The 22,945-nt window shown below is 53.3% G+C and overlaps 1 protein-coding gene across 1 annotated transcript in view; it reads right to left on the bottom strand.

The window, feature by feature from the left end:
• DDX59 (DEAD-box helicase 59) overlaps positions 1 to 22,945 on the bottom strand; it is a 57,160-nt gene that overhangs the window by 2,384 nt on the left and 31,831 nt on the right. The window contains exons 4-6 of the mRNA XM_075320952.1: positions 20,014 to 20,265; positions 12,706 to 12,858; positions 12,506 to 12,634 (exon numbers count right to left, since the gene is read on the bottom strand). Coding sequence (XP_075177067.1) covers positions 12,506 to 12,634; positions 12,706 to 12,858; positions 20,014 to 20,265 — 534 coding nt within the window. The remainder of the gene's footprint in view (positions 1 to 12,505; positions 12,635 to 12,705; positions 12,859 to 20,013; positions 20,266 to 22,945) is intronic.

Here is a 22,945-nt window from a genome sequence, read left to right as displayed (position 1 = left end):
AGCTGTCGCCTGAGAACCGCGCCGATGGTTCCTGCGCGTCGGCCGCGCTGCTCAAATTTAGGCCCCGGCTTCGCCGGAGGCCTAGTTTCTGTTTCACTGCCCTCGCATGTCACTCATGCAGAGGGACAGGCTCGGCTCCTCCCGGCGGCCGTTCTGTACAGGGAAGGGACACTCCCCACTGCAGTGTGTGTCCCCTCCCCAGTAGGTCTCAATGGCCCTCCAGATCCCGCTCGTCAAGCAAGTCCCGCACCCTCTCTTCGCTCCGGCGGCCATTTTTTCAGCGTTCTCTCTGCGATCAGTCATTGCAGCGCTGGTTTGCAGCATCCCTGCTGAGGTGCTGTGCTTGGGGGTCCGGGCTTCGGGATCTGGAGGGCACACAACACCGCTCCAGCGGTCTGGTAAGCCACAACTGGTCTCCGGTTGTGGACCTCTGTATATACTCTTTGGGGGTCATTCTCTGGCAGAGCCCCCACTCCAGCAGCATGTCTCACACAAGGAGCAAGGCCCCAAAGCTTTATGCTGTATGCGCTGCATGTAAGCTCCTGCTGCCTGAACCGAGCACCTTTCCACATTGTGATGCCTGCTCTAACTTGGCGGTGCCACAGCCTGGAGTCTCATCCCCAGTGGTTTCTCAGGCTGCTCCTGCTCCTGTGGCTGAACCCCCGGCTTGGGTAGAATCCTTTTCTAGGTCTATCTCCCAGTCTTTTGCTGAGTCCATGGGACTTCTGTCCAGGACGTTGATGAATATGCATCAGCCCCCTTCACAGGGTGCTTCTGCTGCTAGGGGTCCCTCAGGACCGGAGCTCACAGAGGATTCATCATCAGGGCCCAGACCCCGTCCTCCTGAGAAGAGACGCAGGGTTCCCTCTCCCTCCTCCTCCCGTGGCTCTGATTCCAGAGCTGACTCGCAGGATCAGGAGGATGCCTTTACAGGGGGCTCGGAGGCTAACTCCATGTACCCCATTGATCTGTCCGAAAGTGACTCAGATCTTAGTGACTTGATTGCTTCTATTAATTCTGTACTGGATCTCAATCTGCCAGTATCAGAGGAGCAACCCTCTCTGGCAGAAAAGCACCAGTTTACCTTGCCTAAGAAAGCAAAGAGTGTGTTCTTTAACCACTCCAGTTTTCAGGCCGCTGTGACCAAACCCAGGACCTGTCCTGACAAACGCTTCCCAAAGCGTGGTTCTGATGACCGTTTTACCTTTCCACCTGAGGTGGTCAAGGAGTGGGCTCACTCCCCAAAGGTAGACCCTCCGGTGTCTAGGCTCGCAGCCCGGACCGTTGTGTCGGTGGCTGATGGCACTTCCCTTAAGGATTCCACTGACCGCCAGATTGACCTTCTGGCCAAATCCGTGTATGAAGCGGAGGGGGCCGCGTTTTCTCCGACTTTTGCAGCAGTGTGGACTCTCAAAGCCATCTCTGCTTCTCTAGAGGAGATGCATTCCCTCACCAGGGAATCTATGCCCGAAATGGATGCCTTAACTTCCCAAGCTTCGGCCTTTTCATCCTATGCCATGTCAGCCATGCTGGAGGCTTCTCACCGCACTGCGGTGGCTTCGGCTAATTCCCTCGCTATCCGCAGAATCTTGTGGCTTCGAGAGTGGAAGGCAGATGCTTCTTCAAAGAAGTACGTTGCTGGGCTCCCTTTTGCTGGGTCCCGGCTGTTCGGAGAACAGCTGGATGAAATTATTAAGGAAGCAACTGGCGGGAAGAGTACTTCCATGCCACAAACCAAAGCCAGGAAACCTGCCCAGGGTAGGAATCAGTCGAGGTTTCGCTCCTTTCGTTCCTCCAACTGGTTGTCCTCTAAGCCCTCGGCCTCGTCCGCTAACTCAGCCAAGGACCAGAAATCCAACTGGTGCCCAAAAGCGCGTCCACAGAAGACCGCAGGAGCTGCTGCCACTAAGGCAGCCTCCTCGTGACTATCTGCCCGCTCCAGCAACGTCCTTAGTCGGTGGCAGGCTCTCCCACTTTGGCGACGCTTGGTTTCAACAAGTCTCCGATCAGTGGGTGAGAGATATCATCTCCCACGGCTACAGGATAGAATTCTCTTCCAGTCCGCCAAACAGATTTTTTCTCTCAACTCCTCCCTGCTCCAAGGCCGCCGCCTTCTCACAGGCCGTGGCAGCCTTGCAGGCCAATGGAGTAATTGTACCGGTTCCCGCTCGGGAACGGTTCAGAGGTTTCTACTCAAATCTCTTCCTAGTTCCCAAAAAGGACGGTACCTTCCGGCCCATCCTGGATCTCAAGCTTCTCAACAAGCATGTTCAGGTGCGGCACTTTCGCATGGAGTCTCTGAGATCAATCATTGCCTCAATGACCCAAGGGGATTTCCTGGCGTCCATCGACATCAGAGATGCCTATCTGCATGTGCCAATTGCAGTTTCACACCAGCGTTGGCTACGTTTTGCAATCGGAGAAGATCATTTCCAATTTGTGGCTCTCCCCTTCGGGTTGGCCACAGCCCTTCGGGTATTCACCAAGGTCATGGCAGCAGTGATTGCGGTTCTGTTCCTACAGGGGTTGGCAGTGATTCCTTACCTGGACGACCTTCTAGTCAAGGCTTCATCCAGCGCAGACTGTCAGCGGAGTGTCTCGCTCACTCTCGCCACTCTAGCCCAATTCGGGTGGCTGGTCAATCTGCCCAAATCCACTCTGACTCCGACCCAGAGTCTCACATACCTAGGGATGCAGTTCGAGACTTTGCCGGCACTTGTGAAGTTGCCCTTAGTCAAACAGCAGTCCCTCCAACTGGTGGTGCGCTCTCTGCTGAGGCCCCGCCGTTATACCCTCAGGCGTCTGATGCAGGTGCTGGGTCAAATGGTGGCGTCAATGGAGGCTGTTCCCTTTGCCCAGTTCCATCTGCGTCCCCTGCAGCTGGACATTCTCCGCTGTTGGGACAAGCGGCCTTCCTCCTTACACAGGTTAGTGGCTCTGTCGCCACAAACCAGGAGCTCTCTTCAGTGGTGGCTTCGGCCTCTCTGCCTGTCCCAGGGACGCTCCTTCCTGGCCCCGTCCTGGGTGATTCTCACCACGGATGCCAGTCTATCCGGCTGGGGAGCGGTATATCTCCACCACAGAGCGCAGGGCACTTGGACTCCGTCCGAGTCAGCCCTTCCAATCAATGTGCTGGAAACCAGAGCCGTGCTTCTAGCTCTCCTAGCTTTTCACCACCTGTTGGCGGGCAGGCACATTCGAGTCCAGTCAGACAACGCGACAGCGGTTGCCTACATCAATCACCAAGGCGGGACACGCAGCCGCCTAGCAATGTTGGAGGTGCAACGCATCCTTCAATGGGCGGAGGACTCCAAGTCCACCATATCCGCAGTCCACATCCCAGGCGTGGAAAACTGGGAGGCAGATTATCTCAGCCGTCAAACCGTGGACGGTGGCGAGTGGTCCCTGCACCCGGCAGTGTTCCAGTCAATCTGCCGCAAATGGGGCACCCCGGACGTGGACCTAATGGCATCCCGTCACAACAACAAGGTTACCGTTTACGTGGCTCGCTCCCACGACCCTCAGGCATTCGCCGTGGACGCACTGGTTCAGGGCTGGTCCCAGTTTCGTCTGTCCTACGCGTTTCCCCCTCTAGCTCTCTTGCCCAGAGTTCTGCGCAAGATCAGAATGGAGGGCTGTCGAGTCATCCTCATTGCACCGGACTGGCCCAGGCGAGCTTGGTATCCAGACCTGCTCCATCTGTCCGTAGAGATGCCGTGGCATCTCCCGGACCGTCCAGACCTACTCTCACAAGGTCCGTTCTTCCGCCTGAATTATGCGGCTCTCAAATTGACGGCGTGGCTCTTGAGTCCTGGCTCTTGACGGCTTCTGGTATTCCTCCTGAAGTCATCTCCACTATGACTCGGGCCCGTAAGTCTTCCTCCGCTAAGATCTATCACAGGACTTGGAAAATTTTCCTGTCATGGTGTCGCTCTACTGACCATCCTCCTTGGCCATTCTCCTTGCCGACCCTTCTGTCTTTTCTACAGTCCGGTCTGCAGCTAGGACTGTCCCTCAACTCTCTCAAGGGACAAGTCTCAGCTCTGTCAGTACTGTTCCAGCGGCGTCTCGCTCGGCTACCTCAGGTTCGCACCTTCATGCAGGGCGCGCCTCACATCATTCCGCCTTACCGGCGGCCCTTGGATCCCTGGGACCTTAATTTGGTTCTCACGGTTTTGCAGAAACCCCCCTTTGAGCCTCTTAGGGAGGTCTCTTTGCATCGTCTTTCTCAGAAAGTGGCTTTTCTGGTGGCCATAACTTCCCTCAGGAGAGTCTCTGATTTGGCCGCGCTCTCTTCAGAGTCACCTTTTTTAGTGTTACATCAAGACAAGGTGGTTCTCCGTCCGACTCCGGACTTTCTTCCTAAGGTGGTCTCCCCTTTCCACCTTAACCAGGACATCACCCTACCTTCCTTTTGTCCGGCTCCTGTTCATCGCTTTGAAAAAGCGCTGCATACTCTAGATCTGGTGCGGGCGCTACGGATCTATGTGTCTCGCACCGCTTCTATTAGGCGGTGCATTTCTCTTTTTGTGCTAACCACAGGTCGGCGCAAGGGTCTCTCTGCTTCTAAGCCGACCTTAGCCTGTTGGATCAGATGGACCATTTCGGACGCGACGTGATTTTTTTGCCTGAAGAGCTGGACATCCTCATCTTTTGCATTATTTTGGGCTGTGGCAGTGCCTGTCCGTGCTCCAGGACGAAATCAAGACTGAGCTTTTTCCACGGTGAGCTGATTCATAATATTGAAATTTCGGACGCCTACCAGAGTTCTCAGGTGCCTCCCCCGCCGGGGATCAAGGCACATTCGACCAGAGCTGTTGGTGCCTCTTGGGCTTTCAGGCACCAGGCTACGGCTCAACAAGTCTGTCAGGCTGCCACTTGGACTAGCCTGCATACCTTTTCAAAGCACTACCAAGTGCATGCTCATGCTTCGGCAGATGCGAGCTTGGGCAGACGCATCCTTCAGGCGGCTGTCGCCCATTTGTGAAGTTAGGCTTTGCCTACTTCTTACTTTGTTCGGTTTATTTCCCACCCAGGGACTGCTTTGGAACGTCCCATGGTCTGGGTGTCCCATAGGAACGATGAAGAAAAAGAGAATTTTGTTTACTTACCGTAAATTCTTTTTCTTATAGTTCTGTAATGCGAGACCCAGCTCCCTCCCTGTTGCCTGTTGGCACTTTTCTTTTTCCGCGTGTTATTACCGGCTGTTGTCGTGGACAGAGTTTCCGGTTGTTCCGGCTATTGCTCTGTTCTACTTGTGGGTGGCTATTCTCCTTCAGCTTTTGCACTAAACTGGCTGGGTCTGCTCACCAGGGGGTGTATAAGCTCAGAGGGAGGAGCTACACTTTTAAGTGTAGTACTTTGTGTGTCCTCCAGAGGTAGAAGCTAAACACCCATGGTCTGGGTCTCCCATTACGGAACTATAAGAAAAAGAATTTACGGTAAGTAAACAAAAGTCTCTTTTTTGTGGACTTTAGCATGCATTGTTCCCATATTTTATATCTTTGGTTATTCAGTTACATTAGTCCACAATGGTTTTGTGTATAAGGTAGTAAACAATCCAGTGCATTATAACATTGAACCCCTTTTTTTAGGGCACTCGTTTGGAGAGAATTTCTCCTCCCTTATGCCCACCGTGGATGTCAGGTTTCAGTCCACTACACTATAATATATATATATATATATATATATATATATATATATATATATATATATATATATATATATATATATATATATATATATATTTTATCTATCTATCTCTCTCTCTCTCTCTCTCTCTACACCAGGTCACTGTAGGGCGAGTCGACGAGGAACGGGGGCGCCAGGCTAAGTTAGGGTGTCATACCCTCCGTTGCAAGGTAGGAGTGAGTCCTAGGGTAGCAACAGGGCTATTATTATCCACAGTCCCTATCAAGGATCTCTGCTTGCATTCATAACTGCTTGCTGTTTCCACTGCTACCCGTTGCCTACTAGATCCGAGGCCCTGTCTGTTGTCCCTCTGTATAATTACCCTTGATTAATATTTTGCTATGGTTTTTTTCACTTGGGTGTTTTTATCTATCAGTAAATAAAATTTTGGACCTGAAGGGATTTTTGAATTTTTCTGTTAACTCTAATTACACAATCCCACATACATTGTGCTCGTTACATTTTTTCTTTATTTTTACTTAAAAAAAAATATAATAATTTCCCTGAGTGCTTGATACAGATCAACATTCAATCATTGTGTAAAAATGGACAAAAAATAGCACGGACCTGAATAACAATTTTGACTATAAGTTTGTTTAACCCCTTAACGACCTTGGACGTACTGAGTACGTCATGGTCACATGGTGCTAAACGACCCATGACGTACTCAGTACGTCCTGGCGAAATCGCGGTCCCGGAGCCCCGGGGAGTGAAATTTGTTTACCTAAACGGTGGATTCGGGAAGGAGGGGACCTCTGCCTGACCTCAGGAGGGGTGGTGCCTCCTCCCCGAACCTACAGAGGCTGTGATTGGCTGACGAACGCCGCTCAGCCAATTACAGTCACTGTAATGTGTCAGCCATTGAAAATGGCTAACACATTGCAATCCAGCCATAATCAGTGCTGCTGTAGCACTGATGACTGGCTGGAGCTGGGTGAACTTTGTTTCACCCGCCCCCAGCTCTGATTGGAGAGACCGGCCTTGTGACCGATCTCTCCCAATCACTGTGGATCTTGTGCCGTCACCGCTACCCTCAGCTTCACTCCGTCCGTGAAAGCTGATGAGAGCGGTCGCTGCAGGTGCCCATCGGTAAGTTATAGCACCCCCCCCCCCCCCCCCCCGATCCCCCGCCGCTCCCCGCCGAGATCCCCCGCCGCTCCCCGCCGAGATCCCCCGCCGCTCCCCGCCGAGATCCCCCGCCGCTCCCCGCCGAGATCCCCCGCCGCTCCCCGCCGAGATCCCCCGCCGCTCCCCGCCGAGATCCCCCGCCGCTCCCCGCCGAGATCCCCCGCCGCTCCCCGCCGAGATCCCCCGCCGCTCCCCGCCGAGATCCCCCGCCGCTCCCCGCCGAGATCCCCCGCCGCTCCCCGCCGAGATCCCCCGCCGCTCCCCGCCGAGATCCCCCGCCGCTCCCCGCCGAGATCCCCCGCCGAGATCCACCGCCGCTCCCCGCCGAGATCCACCGCCGCTCCCCGCCCAGATCCACCGCCGCTCCCCGCCCAGATCCACCGCCGCTCCCCGCCGAGATCCACCGCCGCTCCCCGCCGAGATCCCCCGCCGCTCCCCGCCGAGATCCACCGCCGCTCCCCGCCGAGATCCCCCGCCGCTCCCCGCCGAGATCCACCGCCGCTCCCCGCCCAGATCCACCGCCGCTCCCCGCCCAGATCCACCGCCGCTCCCCGCCGAGATCCACCGCCGCTCCCCGCCCAGATCCACCGCCGCTCCCCGCCCAGATCCACCGCCGCTCCCCGCCCAGATCCCCCGCCGCTCCCCGCCCAGATCCCCCGCCGCTCCCCGCCGAGATCCCCCGCCGCTCCCCGCCGAGATCCCCCGCCGCTCCCCGCCGAGATCCACCGCCGCTCCCCGCCGAGATCCACCGCCGCTCCCCGCCGAGATCCACCGCCGCTCCCCGCCGAGATCCACCGCCGCTCCCCGCCGAGATCCACCGCCGCTCCCCGCCGAGATCCACCGCTGCTGTCCCTGCCCGCCACGCCGCTGTTCCCGCCGCTGTCCCTGCCCGCCGATCCACCTCTGCTGCCCGCCACGCCGCTGTCCCTGGTCGCCACCGTCCCCTTTCAGTCGCCGCTGCACCCGATCGGCCGCCGCCTCCATCGGCTGCCACTGCACCTAATCGGCTCCCCCCCTCCATGTGCTGCCTCCCCCCCTCCATGTGCTGCCTCCCCCCCTCCATGTGCTGCCTCCCCCCCTCCATGTGCTGCCTCCCCTCCCCCCCTCCATGTGCTGCCTCCCCCCCTCCATGTGCTGCCTCCCCTCCTCCATGTGCTGCCTCCCCTCCTCCATGTGCTGCCTCCCCTCCCCCCCTCCATGTGCTGCCTCCCCTCCCCCCCTCCATGTGCTGCCTCCCCTCCCCCCCTCCATGTGCTGCCTCCCCCCCTCCATGTGCTGCCTCCCCCCCTCCATGTGCTGCCTCCCCCCCTCCATGTGCTGCCTCCCCTCCCCCCCTCCATGTGCTGCCTCCCCTCCCCCCTCCATGTGCTGCCTCCCCCCCTCCCCTCCCCCCCTCCCCTCCCCCCCTCCATGTGCTGCCTCCCCCCCTCCATGTGCTGCCTCCCCTCCCCCCCTCCATGTGCTGCCTCCCCTCCCCCCCTCCATGTGCTGCCTCCCCCCCTCCATGTGCTGCCTCCCCCCCTCCATGTGCTGCCTCCCCCCCTCCATGTGCTGCCTTCCCCCCCTCCATGTGCTGCCTTCCCCCCCTCCATGTGCTGCCTTCCCCCCCCCTCCATGTGCTGCCTTCCCTCCCCTCCATGTGCTGCCTGCCCCCCCCCATGTGCTGCCTCCCCCCCCCCATGTGCTGCCTCCCCCCTCCCTCCATGTGCTGCCTCCCCTCCATGTGCTGCCTCCCCCCCCATGTGCTGCCTCCCCCCCCATGTGCTGCCTCCCCCCCCATGTGCTGCCTCCCCCCCCATGTGCTGCCTCCCCCCCCCATGTGCTGCCTCCCCCCCATGTGCTGCCTCCCCCCCCATGTGCTGCCTCCCCCCTCCCTCCATGTGCTGCCTCCCCCCCATGTGCTGCCTCCCCCCTCCCTCCATGTGCTGCCTCCCCCCCATGTGCTGCCTCCCCCCCCATGTGCTGCCTCCCCCCCCATGTGCTGCCTCCCCCCTCCCTCCATGTGCTGCCTCCCCCCTCCCTCCATGTGCTGCCTCCCCCCCATGTGCTGCCTCCCCCCCCATGTGCTGCCTCCCCCCCCATGTGCTGCCTCCCCCCCATGTGCTGCCTCCCCCCCATGTGCTGCCTCCCCCCCCATGTGCTGCCTCCCCCCCCATGTGCTGCCTCCCCCCCCATGTGCTGCCTCCCCCCTCCCTCCATGTGCTGCCTCCCCCCCTCCCATCAGACTCTGCCCCCCTCCCTGATCTGCTGCCTGCTCTCTCCCATCCTTTTCACCCTCCTTCATCTGCTGCCTCTTCTGTCTGCTGTGATTCTGCTGCCTAGATCCATCCTGTAAGGTAGGTATCCCCATCTCACCCCCCCATCCTCTGCCGCTCCTCCATCCGCTGCGCCATTTCCCATCATCCATCCGCTGCGCCCTTTCCCATCCTCTGCCGCTCCTCCACCCGCTGCGCACTTTCCCATCTTCCATCCGCTGCGCCCTTTCTCATCTGCCGCCCCGCCCTCTCGCATCGCATTATCCAGCGCAGTTGCTCACTTCCAGACTGCAGTGGATGATGCGATACGAGACTCGTGCATTGCTCTCACGTTTGGCACTGGTCTTAGTGGCAGGCGCTCTTTTTTTTTTTTTTTTTTTTACTGATGTCTGTATTTTTTATTTCGCCAAACTAATTTTTTTTGTATGGGGGGGTCTAGTTTCCAAAATGGGATCACATGTGGGGGAGCTCCATTGTTTAGGCACTTCAGGGGGGTCTCCAAATGAAACATGGCGTCTGCTAATAATTCCAATCAATTTTACTGTGAAATGGCGCTCCTTCTCTTCTGAGCCCCGCCGTACGCCCAAACAATTGATTTCCACCACATATGAGGTATCGTCGTACTCAGGAGAAATTGCACAATACATTTTATGGTGCATTTTTTCCTGATACCCTTGTGGAAAAAAAAGCTACCTGTTTGAAAAAACAATTTTGTGGTAAAAAAAAGAATAAAATATTTTCACGGCTGAACATTACAAACGTTTGTGAAGCCTCCAGGGGTTCAAAGTGCTCACTAAACAGCTAGATAAATTCCATGAGGGGTCTAGTTTCCAAAATGGGGTCAATTGTGGGGGAGCTCCATTGTTTAGGCACTTCAGGGGGGTCTCCAAATGAAACATGGCGTCCGCTAATAATTCCAACCAATTTTGCTGTGAAATGGCGCTCCTTGCCTTCCGAGTCCTGCCGTGCGCCCAAACATTTGATTTCCACCACATATGGGGTATCTGCGTACTCAGGAGAAAATGCACCATAAATTTTATGGTGCATTTTTTCCTGATACCCTTGTGATAAAAAAAGCTACCTGGTTGAACCAACAGTTTTGTGGTAAAAAAATTTTTTTTTCTTTTCACGGCTCAACGTTATAAACTTCTGTGAAGCCCCCAGGGGTTCAAAGTGCACATCAAACATCTAGAAAAAATATTTGAGGGCTCTAGTTTCCAAAATGGGGTCATTTGTGGGGGAGCTCCATTGTTTAGGCACCTCAGGGGGTCTTCAAACCCGACATGGCGTCCGCTAATGAGTGCAGCTAATTTTGCACTCAAAAATTCAAATTGCGCTCCTTGCCTTCCGAGTCCTGCCGTGCGCCCAAACATTTGATTTCCACCACATATGGAGTATCTGCGTACTCAGGAGAAAATGCACGATACATTTTATGATGCATTTTTCCTGATACCCTTGTGAAAATACTAATTTTTATGGCTAAAGTAACATTTTTGTGTTAAAAAAGTAAAATTTTCATTTTTTCGTCTACATTGCTTTGGTTGCTGTGAAGCTCCTAAAGGGTTAATAAACTTCTTGGATGTGGTTTTGAGCAGAGTGAGGGGTGCAGATTTTAGAATGGGGTCACTTTGGGGTATTTTCTGTCGCCTAGGTTTCTCAAATCACTCCAAATGTGATGTGGTACCTAAACAATTTTTTTTTGTAAATTTTGTTGGAAAAATGAGAAATTGGTGATGAACTTTGAACCCTTCTAACTTCCTAACGGAAATTTTTTTTTTTTCAAAAATTGCGCTGGTGTAAAGTAGACATGTGGGAAATGTTATTTAGTAACTTTTTTGTGTGACATTTCTCTCAGATTTATGGGCATAAAATTTCAAATTTTGAAAATTGCAAAATTTTCAAAATTTTCGCTAAATTTCCGAAATTTTCACAAATAAACGCAAAACATATCGGCCTAAATTTACCACTGACATGAAGTACAATATGTCACGAAAAAACAATGTCAGAATCGCCAGGATCCGTTGAAGTGTTCCAGAGTTATAACCTGTCAAAGTGACACTGGTCAAAATTGCAAAAAATGGCCGGGTCTTTAAGGTGAAAACAGGCTGGGGGCTGAAGGGGTTAAAAAAACTTTTTTTTTTTTTTTTTTTTTTAATAAAGATGGATTATGTTATGATTATTTTTCTTCCTTTTGGGCTTCTGCTTCTTGTGAAAAGAGTAGCCAAGGTAATATATACATTCTGTATTAGAAAATTGGTGATAATAGTTTAAAGGGTTTTTGCAAATATTTAAACTATCCCTATAACTGTCTACAGATTAAATGACAAATTTCAGATAATTGGGGGCACAAATGGTGGAGCCACCATTGTTTGAGAACAGGGCTTTTAAATGCCATATAATGGAGTGTTGGCCTCACATGTATACTATCAATTCAGTATTGTTTGCCCATAGGATTGCTAGGGAATGTGGTCAGACCCCTGCAAAACAGAAAATGATCGCCTATTCTGGAGATAATTGAACTTTAATATAGAAATGCAGCTAAGGCCTCCAACACACTCACGTGAAAATCACGCACGTGCCACGAGACACGTATTTACCCTGCGTGTTGCGTATGGTAAGTACGTGTCTCTGGTACGTGCGGGCCACGTGTGTTCTCAGTGTGCTATCCGCGATAGCACACGGAGAATCGGTAATTTGCATACTCACGTGGTCCTCGCCGCTATCCATGGTTCTGATCTTCGGCTCCAGCCCCGCCCACTCCCCGCTGACGCTGCTTCCGGCCGAGCGGAGGGGTGGAGATTAGCGCCCGTGACAGCTCGCCCACCTCCTTAACACGCTCATAACGAGCGGCGGCCGGCAGGAACATTTAGCAGCGGAAGATTCTGCAGGTAAGGAGGTGAGTATGTGTTTTTTTTATTTTTGAATTAATGACATGTGTTCTCCGGCGCGTGTCACACGGAACTGCATCCACACTACATCCGTGTGATATGGGTGCGGGCCGTGTGACACCCGTGCTGCCGGAGAATACGTGGACATGTCAGTGTGAAAAAATCACGGACGCACGTAAGTACGGAACGGACACACGTTCCATTCCAAAATACTTACGTGTGTCCATACAATAATGAAAACATAGGTCCACGTGTCTCCGTGTGTCACAGGCCTAAGAGTCTATTTTTATGTCTTGTAAAGGTTTTCCCCTGTATACATTGTTTTTAAGAATGGTAAGTAATGGTGGACTGATGAGTTACACATTACATACATTACAGGTAGCACACCTGAAACATTCACTGAACATGTGTTGACGGCACTCTACACAAAGCCTTTACTAACACCCAGTCCAGTACTTGTTACCCTCCAATTAAAGGCAAAAGGCAAATACTGCAGCAAAGGTATCATTCATGTGAATACCATGGCATATCAATCCTTCTCACCTGGTGCACATATTCATCCATGCTTGATGGCATGTCAAAATTCACCACCAATTTCACATGCAGTAAATCCAAACCTCTGCCCAGGACACCGGTGCTAACGACAACATCATACTGTCCCTCCAGTAATCCCTGGAAGAAGGGGACATGCATTACTCCGTGCTAGGCTTGTTAGGCGAGGTATCCATAGTAAATCATCATACCTGTAGTATCTTGGTCCTCTCTGCCTGGGACTTTTCAGAGTGAATTGCCACACATTCTAATTCAGTAATCTTCCGGACGGCTTCACTGAGCAGATCTGCACCCATACGACAGTCCACAAACACCAGTACCGGGGGCTGGAAAAGCTTTGAATCCTTTTAAAACAAAGTGATGTAATGCAGGTTGAACTTGGAGTGAAACTTCATGGAATACTTTATTTCTGTTGGTAAACTGTAATACAAATGCATGCATTTTTATTTTTAAAGGCGCATTCTGCCTTAAAGGGAACTTGCCATGTCCCCAAATGCTATTAACTTGTAGATTTTGGGTAAATCTGAAGGTTGGTTTCAAAGCTCTGCATTCAACACACTGAGAGCACAGCTACCAGGAGGAAATTAACTTTATTTGTCCCAGCAGCCTCCAGCTTTCAGTCACTGCTCAGTACATAGTGAGCAGTGAGGGTAACCGCACTCCACACAATAACCGACAGCTTTCTCAGCACTGGTGAGCCGGCTGTTAGTGAGTGCCAGGGCATGCTTACAGTAGTCCACTAGGTACTGAGCAGTGACTGAAAGTCACGAAAGCCAGCCGCTGCCAAGGAGGAGGATGAAGGGAATTTTGTTTACTTACCGTAAATTCCTTTTCTTCTAGCTCCAATTGGGAGACCCAGACCATTGGGTGTATAGCTATGCCTCCGGAGGCCACACAAAGTATTATACTAAAAGTGTAACGCCCCTCCCCTTCTGCCTATACACCCCCCGTGCTCACGGGCTCCTCAGTTTTGGTGCAAAAGCAAGAAGGAGGAAAAAATTATAAATTGGTTTAAAGAAAATTCAATCCGAAGGAATATCGGAGAACTGAAACCATTCAACATGAACAACATGTGTACACAAAAAACAGGGGCGGGTGCTGGGTCTCCCAATTGGAGCTAGAAGAAAAGGAATTTACGGTAAGTAAACAAAATTCCCTTCTTCTTTGTCGCTCCATTGGGAGACCCAGACCATTGGGACGTCCAAAAGCAGTCCCTGGGTGGGTAAATAATACCTCATAATAGAGCCGTAAACGGCTCCGTCCTACAGGTGGGCAACTGCCGCCTGAAGGACTCGTCTACCTAGGCTGGCATCTGCCGAAGCATAGGTATGCACCTGATAGTGTTTCGTGAAAGTGTGCAGGCTCGACCAGGTAGCTGCCTGACACACCTGCTGAGCCGTAGCCTGGTGCCGCAAGTCCGAGGACGCTCCCACGGCCCTGGTAGAATGGGCCTTCAGCCCTGAGGGAACCGGAAGCCCCGAGGAACGATAAGCCTCGAGAATTGGTTCTTTGATCCACCGAGCCAGGGTTGATCTGGAAGCTTGTGTCCCTTTACGCTGGCCAGCGACAAGGACAAAGAGTGCATCCGAGCGGCGCAGGGGCGCCGTATGAGAAATGTAGAATCTGAGTGCTCTCACCAGATCTAACAAGTGCAAATCCTTTTCACATTGGTGAACTGGATGAGGAGAAAAAGAGGGTAAGGAGATATCCTAATTGAGATGAAAGGGGGATACCACCTTAGGGAGAAATTCCGGAACCGGACGCAGAACCACCTTGTCCTAGTGAAACACCAGGAAGGGGGCTTTGCATGACAGTGCAGCTAGCTCAGACACTCTCCGAAGTGAAGTGACTGCTACTAGGAAAACCACCTTCTGCGAAAGGCGTGAGAGAGAGATATCCCTCATTGGCTCGAACAGTGGTTTCTGAAGAACCATCAGCACCCTGTTCAGATCCCAGGGTTCTAACGGACGCTTGTAAGGAGGGACGATGTGACAAACCCCCTGCAGGAACGTGCGTACCTGTGGAAGTCTGGCTAGGCGCTTCTGAAAAAAGACAGAGAGCGCAGAGACTTGTCCCTTAAGGGAGCCGAGCGACAAACCCTTTTCCAATCCGGATTGAAGGAAGGACAGAAAAGTGGGCAAGGTAAACGGCCAGGGAGAAAAACCCTGAGCAGAGCACCACGACAGGAATATTTTCCACGTCCTGTGGTAGATCTTGGCGGACATTGGTTTCCTAGCCTGTCTCATAGTGGCAATGACCTCTTGAGATAATCCTGAAGACGCTAGGATCCAGGACTCAATGGCCACACAGTCAGGTTGAGGGCCGCAGAATTCAGATGGAAAAAACGGCCCTTGAGACAGCAAGTCTGGTCGGTCTGGTAGTGCCCACGGTTGGCCGACCGTGAGCTGCCACAGATCCGGGTACCACGACCTCCTCGGCCAGTCTGGAGCGACGAGGATGGCGCGGCGGCAGTCGGCCCTGATCTTGCGTAACACTCTGGGCAACAGTGCCAGAGGAGGAAACACATAAGGGAGTTGAAACTGCGACCAATCCTGAACTAAGGCGTCTGCCGCCAGAGCTCTGTGATCTTGAGACCGTGCCATGAATGTCGGGACCTTGTTGTTGTGCCGGGACGCCATTAGGTCGACGTCCGGCGTGCCCCAGCGGCAACAGATCTCCTGAAACACGTCCGGGTGAAGGGACCATTCCCCTGCGTCCATGCCCTGGCGACTGAGAAAGTCTGCTTCCCAGTTTTTTACGCCCGGGATGTGAACTGCGGATATGGTGGAGGCTGTGACTTCCACCCACAGCAGAATCCGCCGGACTTCCTGGAAGGCTTGCCGACTGCGTGTCCCGCCTTGGTGGTTGATGTATGCCACCGCTGTGGAGTTGTCCGACTGAATTCGGATCTGTTTGCCTTCCAGCCACGGCTGGAACGCCTTTAGGGCAAGATACACTGCCCTTATCTCCAGAACATTGATCTGAAGGGAGGACTCTGTCTGAGTCCAAGTCCCCTGAGCCCTATGGTGGAGAAAGACCGCTCCCCACCCTGACAGGCTCGCGTCCGTCGTGACCACCGCCCAGGATGGGGGCAGGAAGGATTTCCCCTTCGACAGAGATGTGGGGAGGAGCCACCACTGAAGGGAAGCTTTGGCTGCCCGAGAAAGGGAGACGTTCCTGTCGAGGGACGTCGACTTCCTGTCCCATTTGCGGAGAATGTCCCATTGAAGTGGGCGCAGATGAAACTGCGCAAAAGGAACTGCCTCCATTGCTGCCACCATCTTCCCTAGGAAGTGCATGAGGCGCCTCAGGGGGTGTGACTGACCTTGAAGGAGAGATTGCACCCCTGTCTGTAGTGAACGCTGTTTGTTCAGCGGAAGCTTCACTATCGCTGAGAGAGTATGAAACTCCAAGCCAAGATATGTCAGTGATTGGGCCGGTGTCAGATTTGACTTTGGAAAATTGATGATCCACCCGAAACTCTGGAGAGTTTCCAGAGCAATGTTCAGGCTGTGTTGGCATGCCCCTTGAGATTGTGCCTTGACAAGGAGATCGTCTAAGTAAGGGATCACTGAGTGTCCCTGAGAGTGTAGGATTGCCACCACTGTTGCCATGACCTTGGTGAAGACCCGTGGGGCTGTCGCCAGGCCGAAAGGCAGTGCCACGAACTGAAGGTGTTCGTCCCCTATGGCGAAACGCAGGAAGCGCTGATGCTCTGGTGCAATCGGTACGTGGAGATAAGCATCTTTGATGTCTATTGATGCCAGGAAATCTCCTTGGGACATTGAGGCGATGACGGAGCGGAGCGATTCCATCCGGAACCGCCTGGTTTTCACATGCTTGTTGAGCAGTTTTAGGTCCAGAACGGGACGGAAGGATCCGTCCTTTTTTGGCACCACGAACAAGTTGGGAGTAAAAACCGTGACCCCGTTGCTGAAGAGGAACCGGGATCACCACTCCTTCCGCCTTCAGGGTGCCCACCGCCTGCAGAAGAGCCTCGGCTCTGTCGGGGGGCGGAGATGTTCTGAAGAAACGAGTCGGAGGACGAGAGCTGAACTCTATCCTGTAACCTTGAGATAGAATGTCTCTCACCCATCGGTCTTTTACTTGTGGCAGCCAGGCGTCGCAAAAGCGGGAGAGCCTGCCACCGACCGAGGATGCGGTTTGAGGAGGCCGAAAGTCATGAGGAGGCCGCTTTGGGAGCGGTTCCTCCGGCGGTCTTTTTAGGACGTGACTTAGACCGCCATGCATCGGAGTTCCTCTGATCTTTCTGAGGCCTTTTGGACGAGGAAAATTGAGACCTGCCCGCGGTCCGAAAGGACCGAAACCTCGATTGTACCTTCCGTGGTTGAGGTCTGTTTGGTTTGGACTGGGGTAAGGATGAATCCTTTCCCTTGGATTGTTTAATGATTTCATCCAATCGCTCACCAAACAAGCGGTCGCCAGACAATGGCAGACCGGTTAGGAACTTTTTGGAAGCAGAGTCTGCCTTCCATTCACGTAGCCACATGGCCCTGCGGAGTACCACCGAATTGGCGGATGCCACCGCCGTACGGCTCGCCGAGTCCAGGATCGCATTAATGGCGTAGGACGCAAACGCCGACGCCTGAGTGGTTAAGGACACCACTTGCGGGGCAGATGTACGAGTTACTGCATTAATCTGCGCCTGACAAGCTGAGATAGCTTGGAGTGCCCATACGGCTGCGAATGCTGGAGCAAAAGACGCGCCAATAGCTTCATAGATGGATTTCAACCATAGTTCCATCTGTCTGTCAGTGGCATCTTTGAGTGAAGCCCCATCTTCCACTGCAACTATGGATCTAGCCGCCAGTCTGGAGATTGGAGGATCCACCTTAGGACACTGAGTCCAGCCCTTCACAACCTCGGGGGGGAAGGGATAACGTGTGTCCTTAAGGCGCTTGGAAAAACGCTTGTCTGGACAGTCTCGGTTTTTCTGGATTGCCTCTCTGAAGTCAGAGTGATCCAGAAACATATTTAATGTACGCTTGGGAAACCTGAAACGGAATTTCTCCTGAGAAGCAGACTCCTCAACTGGAGGAGCTGGGGGAGAAATATCCAACACCTGATTGATGGTCGCTATAAGGTCATTCACTACTGTGTCACCTTCAGGTGTATCTAGGTTGAGAGCGGCTTCAGGATCAGAATCCTGATCTGATACCTCCGCTTCATCCTCCAGAGAGTCCCCCTGCTGGGACCCTGAACAGTGTGATGAAGTGGAGGGAATTTCCCAGCGACCCCGCTTGGGCGGCCTGGGACTGCGGTCCGTGTCAGAGACCTCACCCTGGGACCTATGGGATACCCCAGGGGCACTATGCTGTTCCAATTGAGGGGGACCAGGGGTCCAGGATTGGATAGTGCCCGGGGCCTGAATCACCGGTCTGGACTGCAATGCTTCCAGTATTTTAGCAGACCATTTATCCATACTTTCAGACAGTTTGTCAGCAAAGGCTGCAAACTCCGTCCCTGTCACCTGGACAGTGGTAGCAGGTGGTTCCACCTGGGCCACCAGTCGCAGAGGCTCCGGCTGAGTAAGTGCCACAGGGGCCGAGCATTGCACACAATGAGGGTCAGTGGAACCTGCCGGTAGTACAGCTGCACATGAGGTACATGTTGCAAAGTACGCCTGTGCTTTGGCACCCTTGCTTTTTGCGGATGACATGTTGTCTCCTCTGAGAACAACCAGGAGGGTATATAGCCAAAAATCAACAGAGCGACCGTACAGTGCAAATGTATAGCCTATAAGCCTATATATATATATATATATACACTTCGGTACTCAGTGGGGCCAGCACCACAGGTGCTGCTTACCGACCGCTCAGAGCGGTTGTGTGATCACCAGATTCCCTGCCTGGGTCTCCCTGTGTTGTCTCTCCTCTCCAGCGTCTGAATCGCTGACAGGAATGGCTGCCGGCGTTCTGTGGGGAGGAGGAGACCGTGGGCGTGCCCAAGAAAAGTGCGGGAATCCAGTGCCCCAGTGTACTGAGTGAGGAGGGAGGAGGATACTAATGTATGCTCCAGCCCTCAGCGCTGACGATCTGTGCAGCGTCCCGCCCTTCCCCTGACTGGCAGGCCTGTGGGCGGGAATATACGACACTAGGCCGCAGAAGCCGGGGACTAAAGTTATAAGCGCGGTCGGCAATAAGCGCGGCCGCGCGGTAGTTCCCGGCGCACTAACACACCCAGCAGTGCTGCAATGTGTATGTCACAAGCGCTCCATGCGCGGTAGTCCCCGGCGCACTAACACACCCAGCAGTGCTGCAATGTGTATGGCACAAGCGCTCCATGCGCGGTAGTCCCCGGCGCACTAACACACCCAGCAGTGCTGTAATGTGTATGGCACCAGCGCTCCATGCGCGGTCCCCACGGGGACACAGAGTACCTCATAGTAGCAGGGCCTTGTCCCTGACGATACCCAGCTCCTATCCTGCAGATTCCCAGGGGCTGCGGAGGGAGCACGGTCCCAGTGCCTGAAGACCGATCCAGATCCCACTTCACCCAGAGCCCATTAAGGGATGGGGAAGGAAAACAGCATGTGGCTCCTGCCTGTGTACCCGCAATGGGTACCTCAACCTTAACAACACCGCCGACAAAGTGGGGTGAGAAGGGAGCATGCTGGGGGCCCTGTTATGGGCCCTCTTTTCTTCCATCCGACCTAGTCAGCAGCTGCTGCTGACTAAGTTGTGGAGCTTATGCGTGGATGTCAGCCTCCTTCGCACAAAGCATAAAAACTGAGGAGCCCGTGAGCACGGGGGGTGTATAGGCAGAAGGGGAGGGGCGTTACACTTTTAGTGTAATACTTTGTGTGGCCTCCGGAGGCATAGCTATACACCCAATGGTCTGGGTCTCCCAATGGAGCGACAAAGAAATGTTTAATTTCTTTCCAGTAGTTGTGTTTTCAGTGAGGAGCCAGACAACTTTGGAGCACTCTTATCCTGCAGATTAACCCCAGCGTTTGGAGACATGACAAGTTTCCTTTAAACAGCGCTCATTTATATGCTCCATTAAAATATGGTCACCTATCACTTCCCAGGGTCGCCCATATAAGTGACTTAATTGAATGCATGGGAGTCAGTGAGGAACACACAAGGGCCTGTTTACTATTGATGGTTCCCCATTGCCTTTGCTCTTGAAACATCCATTGAAATGCAAATTGGATATTGCAGTTAGGGGACACAGCTTGAAGAACTCAGCACAGTTGGCAGTGGGACTTGAGATGGTTATATCCATTGGCTAGGTGAAATAATACCAAGCTGACAGCTATGAACAGTACCTGGAATGGAATATATAAAGTCACTCATGAAAGGGCTCCATGTACTAATCCTGGTATAATACAAATATCCGTTTCTTACAGAAGCTGGGTCATTACCAATATGCTCCTCTAACCAGCTTTTCATTACCCGAATTAAGAAATGACTAGAGAATATATAAATGTGGAAGTGCTCTAGCACGGCTTCAAACACATCGTATGCAATGCTCACATTCAGTACTTCAAATAGCTTTTTTTTCTTGGAAGGCTCCTCCACCCAGAGTACAATCTGCCGTACATTAGAGCACGGCTGGTTCTTCTCCCCAACAGTTATCCGCACCGGATCCCTCAGCAGCTGCTGGGCAAACCTCTCAATGCTGTCAGGAATAGTGGCTGAAACCAGCATGGTCTGACGATCCAGAGGAGTGTTCTCCAAAATCTCCAGCACTTGTTGCTGAAACCCCATCTTCAGCATCGTGTCTGCCTGAAAAATGCAAATGTATTCCAGTTATTCTGATTATGCTGTACAACAAGGGTCCCAACTTGTGGCTCAAGGGCCCATGATATGTAGCTCATGGCTGTCTTCCAGCCTAGTGTATTAGCACCAGGTCTAGCAAACAGCTATGAAGAACAGGTCTGTCCAGATGGTGACTTTTGTGAATAGCCTCACATAAAAGAGCTGATCAGGAAGGGGTAGGAAGGAACCCCTGGATCTTGGTATACTGCCGCAGTGTGATTTCTGTGGAAAAGCTTTGTCTGTCTTTAGTTAAAAACGTAATGGGGGCTCTAAGTACCAATACTGTGAAAGCAGGCGGGAGCCGGATGTGGCTCATGACCCTCTCTTGGAGCTGAATCTGGTTCGCAAACCTCTCTCGAAACTGGATGTGGCTCGCGACCCCCTAACAGAGCTGGATGTGGCTCGCGACCCCCTAACAGAGCTGGATGTGGCTCGCGACCCCCTAACAGAGCTGGACGTGGCTCGCGACCCCCTAACAGAGCTGGACGTGGCTCGCGACCCCCTAACAGAGCTGGACGTGGCTCGCGACCCCCTAACAGAGCTGGATGTGGCTCGCGACCCCCTAACAGAGCTGGATGTGGCTCGCGACCCCCTAACAGATCTGGATGTGGCTCGCGACCCCCTAACAGAGCTGGATGTGGCTCGCGACTCCCTAACAGAGCTGGATGTGGCTCGCGACCCCCTAACAGAGCTGGATGTGGCTCGCGACTCCCTAACAGAGCTGGATGTGGCTCGCGACTCCCTAACAGAGCTGGACGTGGCTCGCGACCCCCTAACAGAGCTGGATGTGGCTCGCGACCCCCTAACAGAGCTGGATGTGGCTCGCGACTCCCTAACAGAGCTGGACGTGGCTCGCGACCCCCTAACAGAGCTGGATGTGGCTCGCGACCCCCTCTCTGAGCTGGCCGTGGCTCGCGACCCCCTAACAGAGCTGGCCGTGGCTCGCGACCCCCTAACAGAGCTGGATGTGGCTCGCGACCCCCTAACAGAGGTGGACGTGGCTCGCGACCCCCTAACAGAGGTGGACGTGGCTCGCGACCCCCTAACAGAGGTGGACGTGGCTCGCGACCCCCTCTCTGAGCTGGACGTGGCTCGCGACCCCCTCTCTGAGCTGGACGTGGCTCGCGACCCCCTCTCTGAGCTGGACGTGGCTCGCGACCCCCTCTCTGAGCTGGACGTGGCTCGCGACCCCCTCTCTGAGCTGGACGTGGCTCGCGACCCCCTCTCTGAGCTGGACGTGGCTCGCGACCCCCTCTCTGAGCTGGACGTGGCTCGCGACCCCCTCTCTGAGCTGGACGTGGCTCGCGACCCCCTCTCTGAGCTGGACGTGGCTCGCGACCCTCTCTCTGAGCTGGATGTGGCTTGACACCCTCTTTCAAAGCTGGATGTGGCTTGCGACCCTCTGTCACAGCTGAATGTGGCTCCCAAGGTCAGAAAGATTGGGGACTTCTGATGTAGAACTCTCTCATCTGTTAGGGTATGTTCTCACCGTACTAAGATGTGACAGGAGCTATCAGAGGCTGTACTCCGGGATTGCACTAATGTTATCCTCTAACGCTAATCCTTCACATTTTGAGTACAAAAAAGTGCTAAAGTGATATGCTGCCTATTTCTGCAGCAGATTTTCTTCGCTTTGCAGCCAAAAACCTGACTGGAATCTTCAATGCATGTGAACGTTGTTGCTGAACCCATATTCACATGCATGCAATGCGGATTTTGGAGCATAATCTCTGCCCAAATGGACATGAAATCCAGTATGATTGAACATTCCTGTGGGATCTTTTGCTTAGCACATGCTGCCATTTCTTAGCGGGCGCGCAGCCTGCTGATGTTTGGTGCATAAAATATTTTACATTTCACATAAGGACACTAAATAATACAGGAATAATGCAACAACATAAGAAATAAAGGGGTTATCTCAGCTGCCCATTGCCACGGGCACAAGATGGGTGCTTGTGAGTTTTTACCTCAGTATTTGTAATCCAAAACCAAGTGTGGGTGATAAATACAGAAGTGGTGCTCGTGTTTCTATTATACTTTTCCTCTGACTGTTCCACTCCTCAGTTTTGCTACAAATGCTGAGGTAAAAAACTCACCAAATACTCAACGTGTGAACGTGGCCTTAAAGTAAGTGGGTTTGTGCACACACTACTGATTAGTAGTAGATAAAGCAATAAAACAAATTGCTTTAGTGCTCCTTTAACCCCTTCATGACCATGGACAGATCTATCCGTCATGGAGCGTGTCCCGTTAAGCCCCGCCCCCAGCCGCGGCAGGCGGCTGCGATCGGCGCACATATTAGCTGTTTTCAACAGCTGACATGTGTGCCTGCATGTTACGAGTGGAATCGCATTCCACCCGTAACATTAACCCCTTACATCTCGCTGCCAAAGTCTGTCAGCGAGATGTATATACGCGCGGTGAAGATTTTCACTTACCGCCGCCCCCACCGGAAGTCACGTGAGTGATCACGTGACTTTCGGTGGTTGCCATGGTAGCACAGGGTCATGGGATGACGCCTGCAGCAGTGACGTTTCACTTTCGTTTTCACCCGGCCCGAAGCCGAATGAATCAGTAAGTGACCGTATCTGCTGTTTACAGATGTATAGCTGTGATCAGCAGATAGATCAGAGCGATCGGATTGCTG

Source organism: Anomaloglossus baeobatrachus, chromosome 8 (genome assembly GCF_048569485.1).
Source record: "Anomaloglossus baeobatrachus isolate aAnoBae1 chromosome 8, aAnoBae1.hap1, whole genome shotgun sequence".
Lineage (NCBI taxonomy): Eukaryota > Metazoa > Chordata > Amphibia > Anura > Aromobatidae > Anomaloglossus > Anomaloglossus baeobatrachus.
The sequence above is the reverse complement of the archived record's forward strand: the minus strand, read 5'-3'. Positions and strand labels throughout refer to the sequence as shown.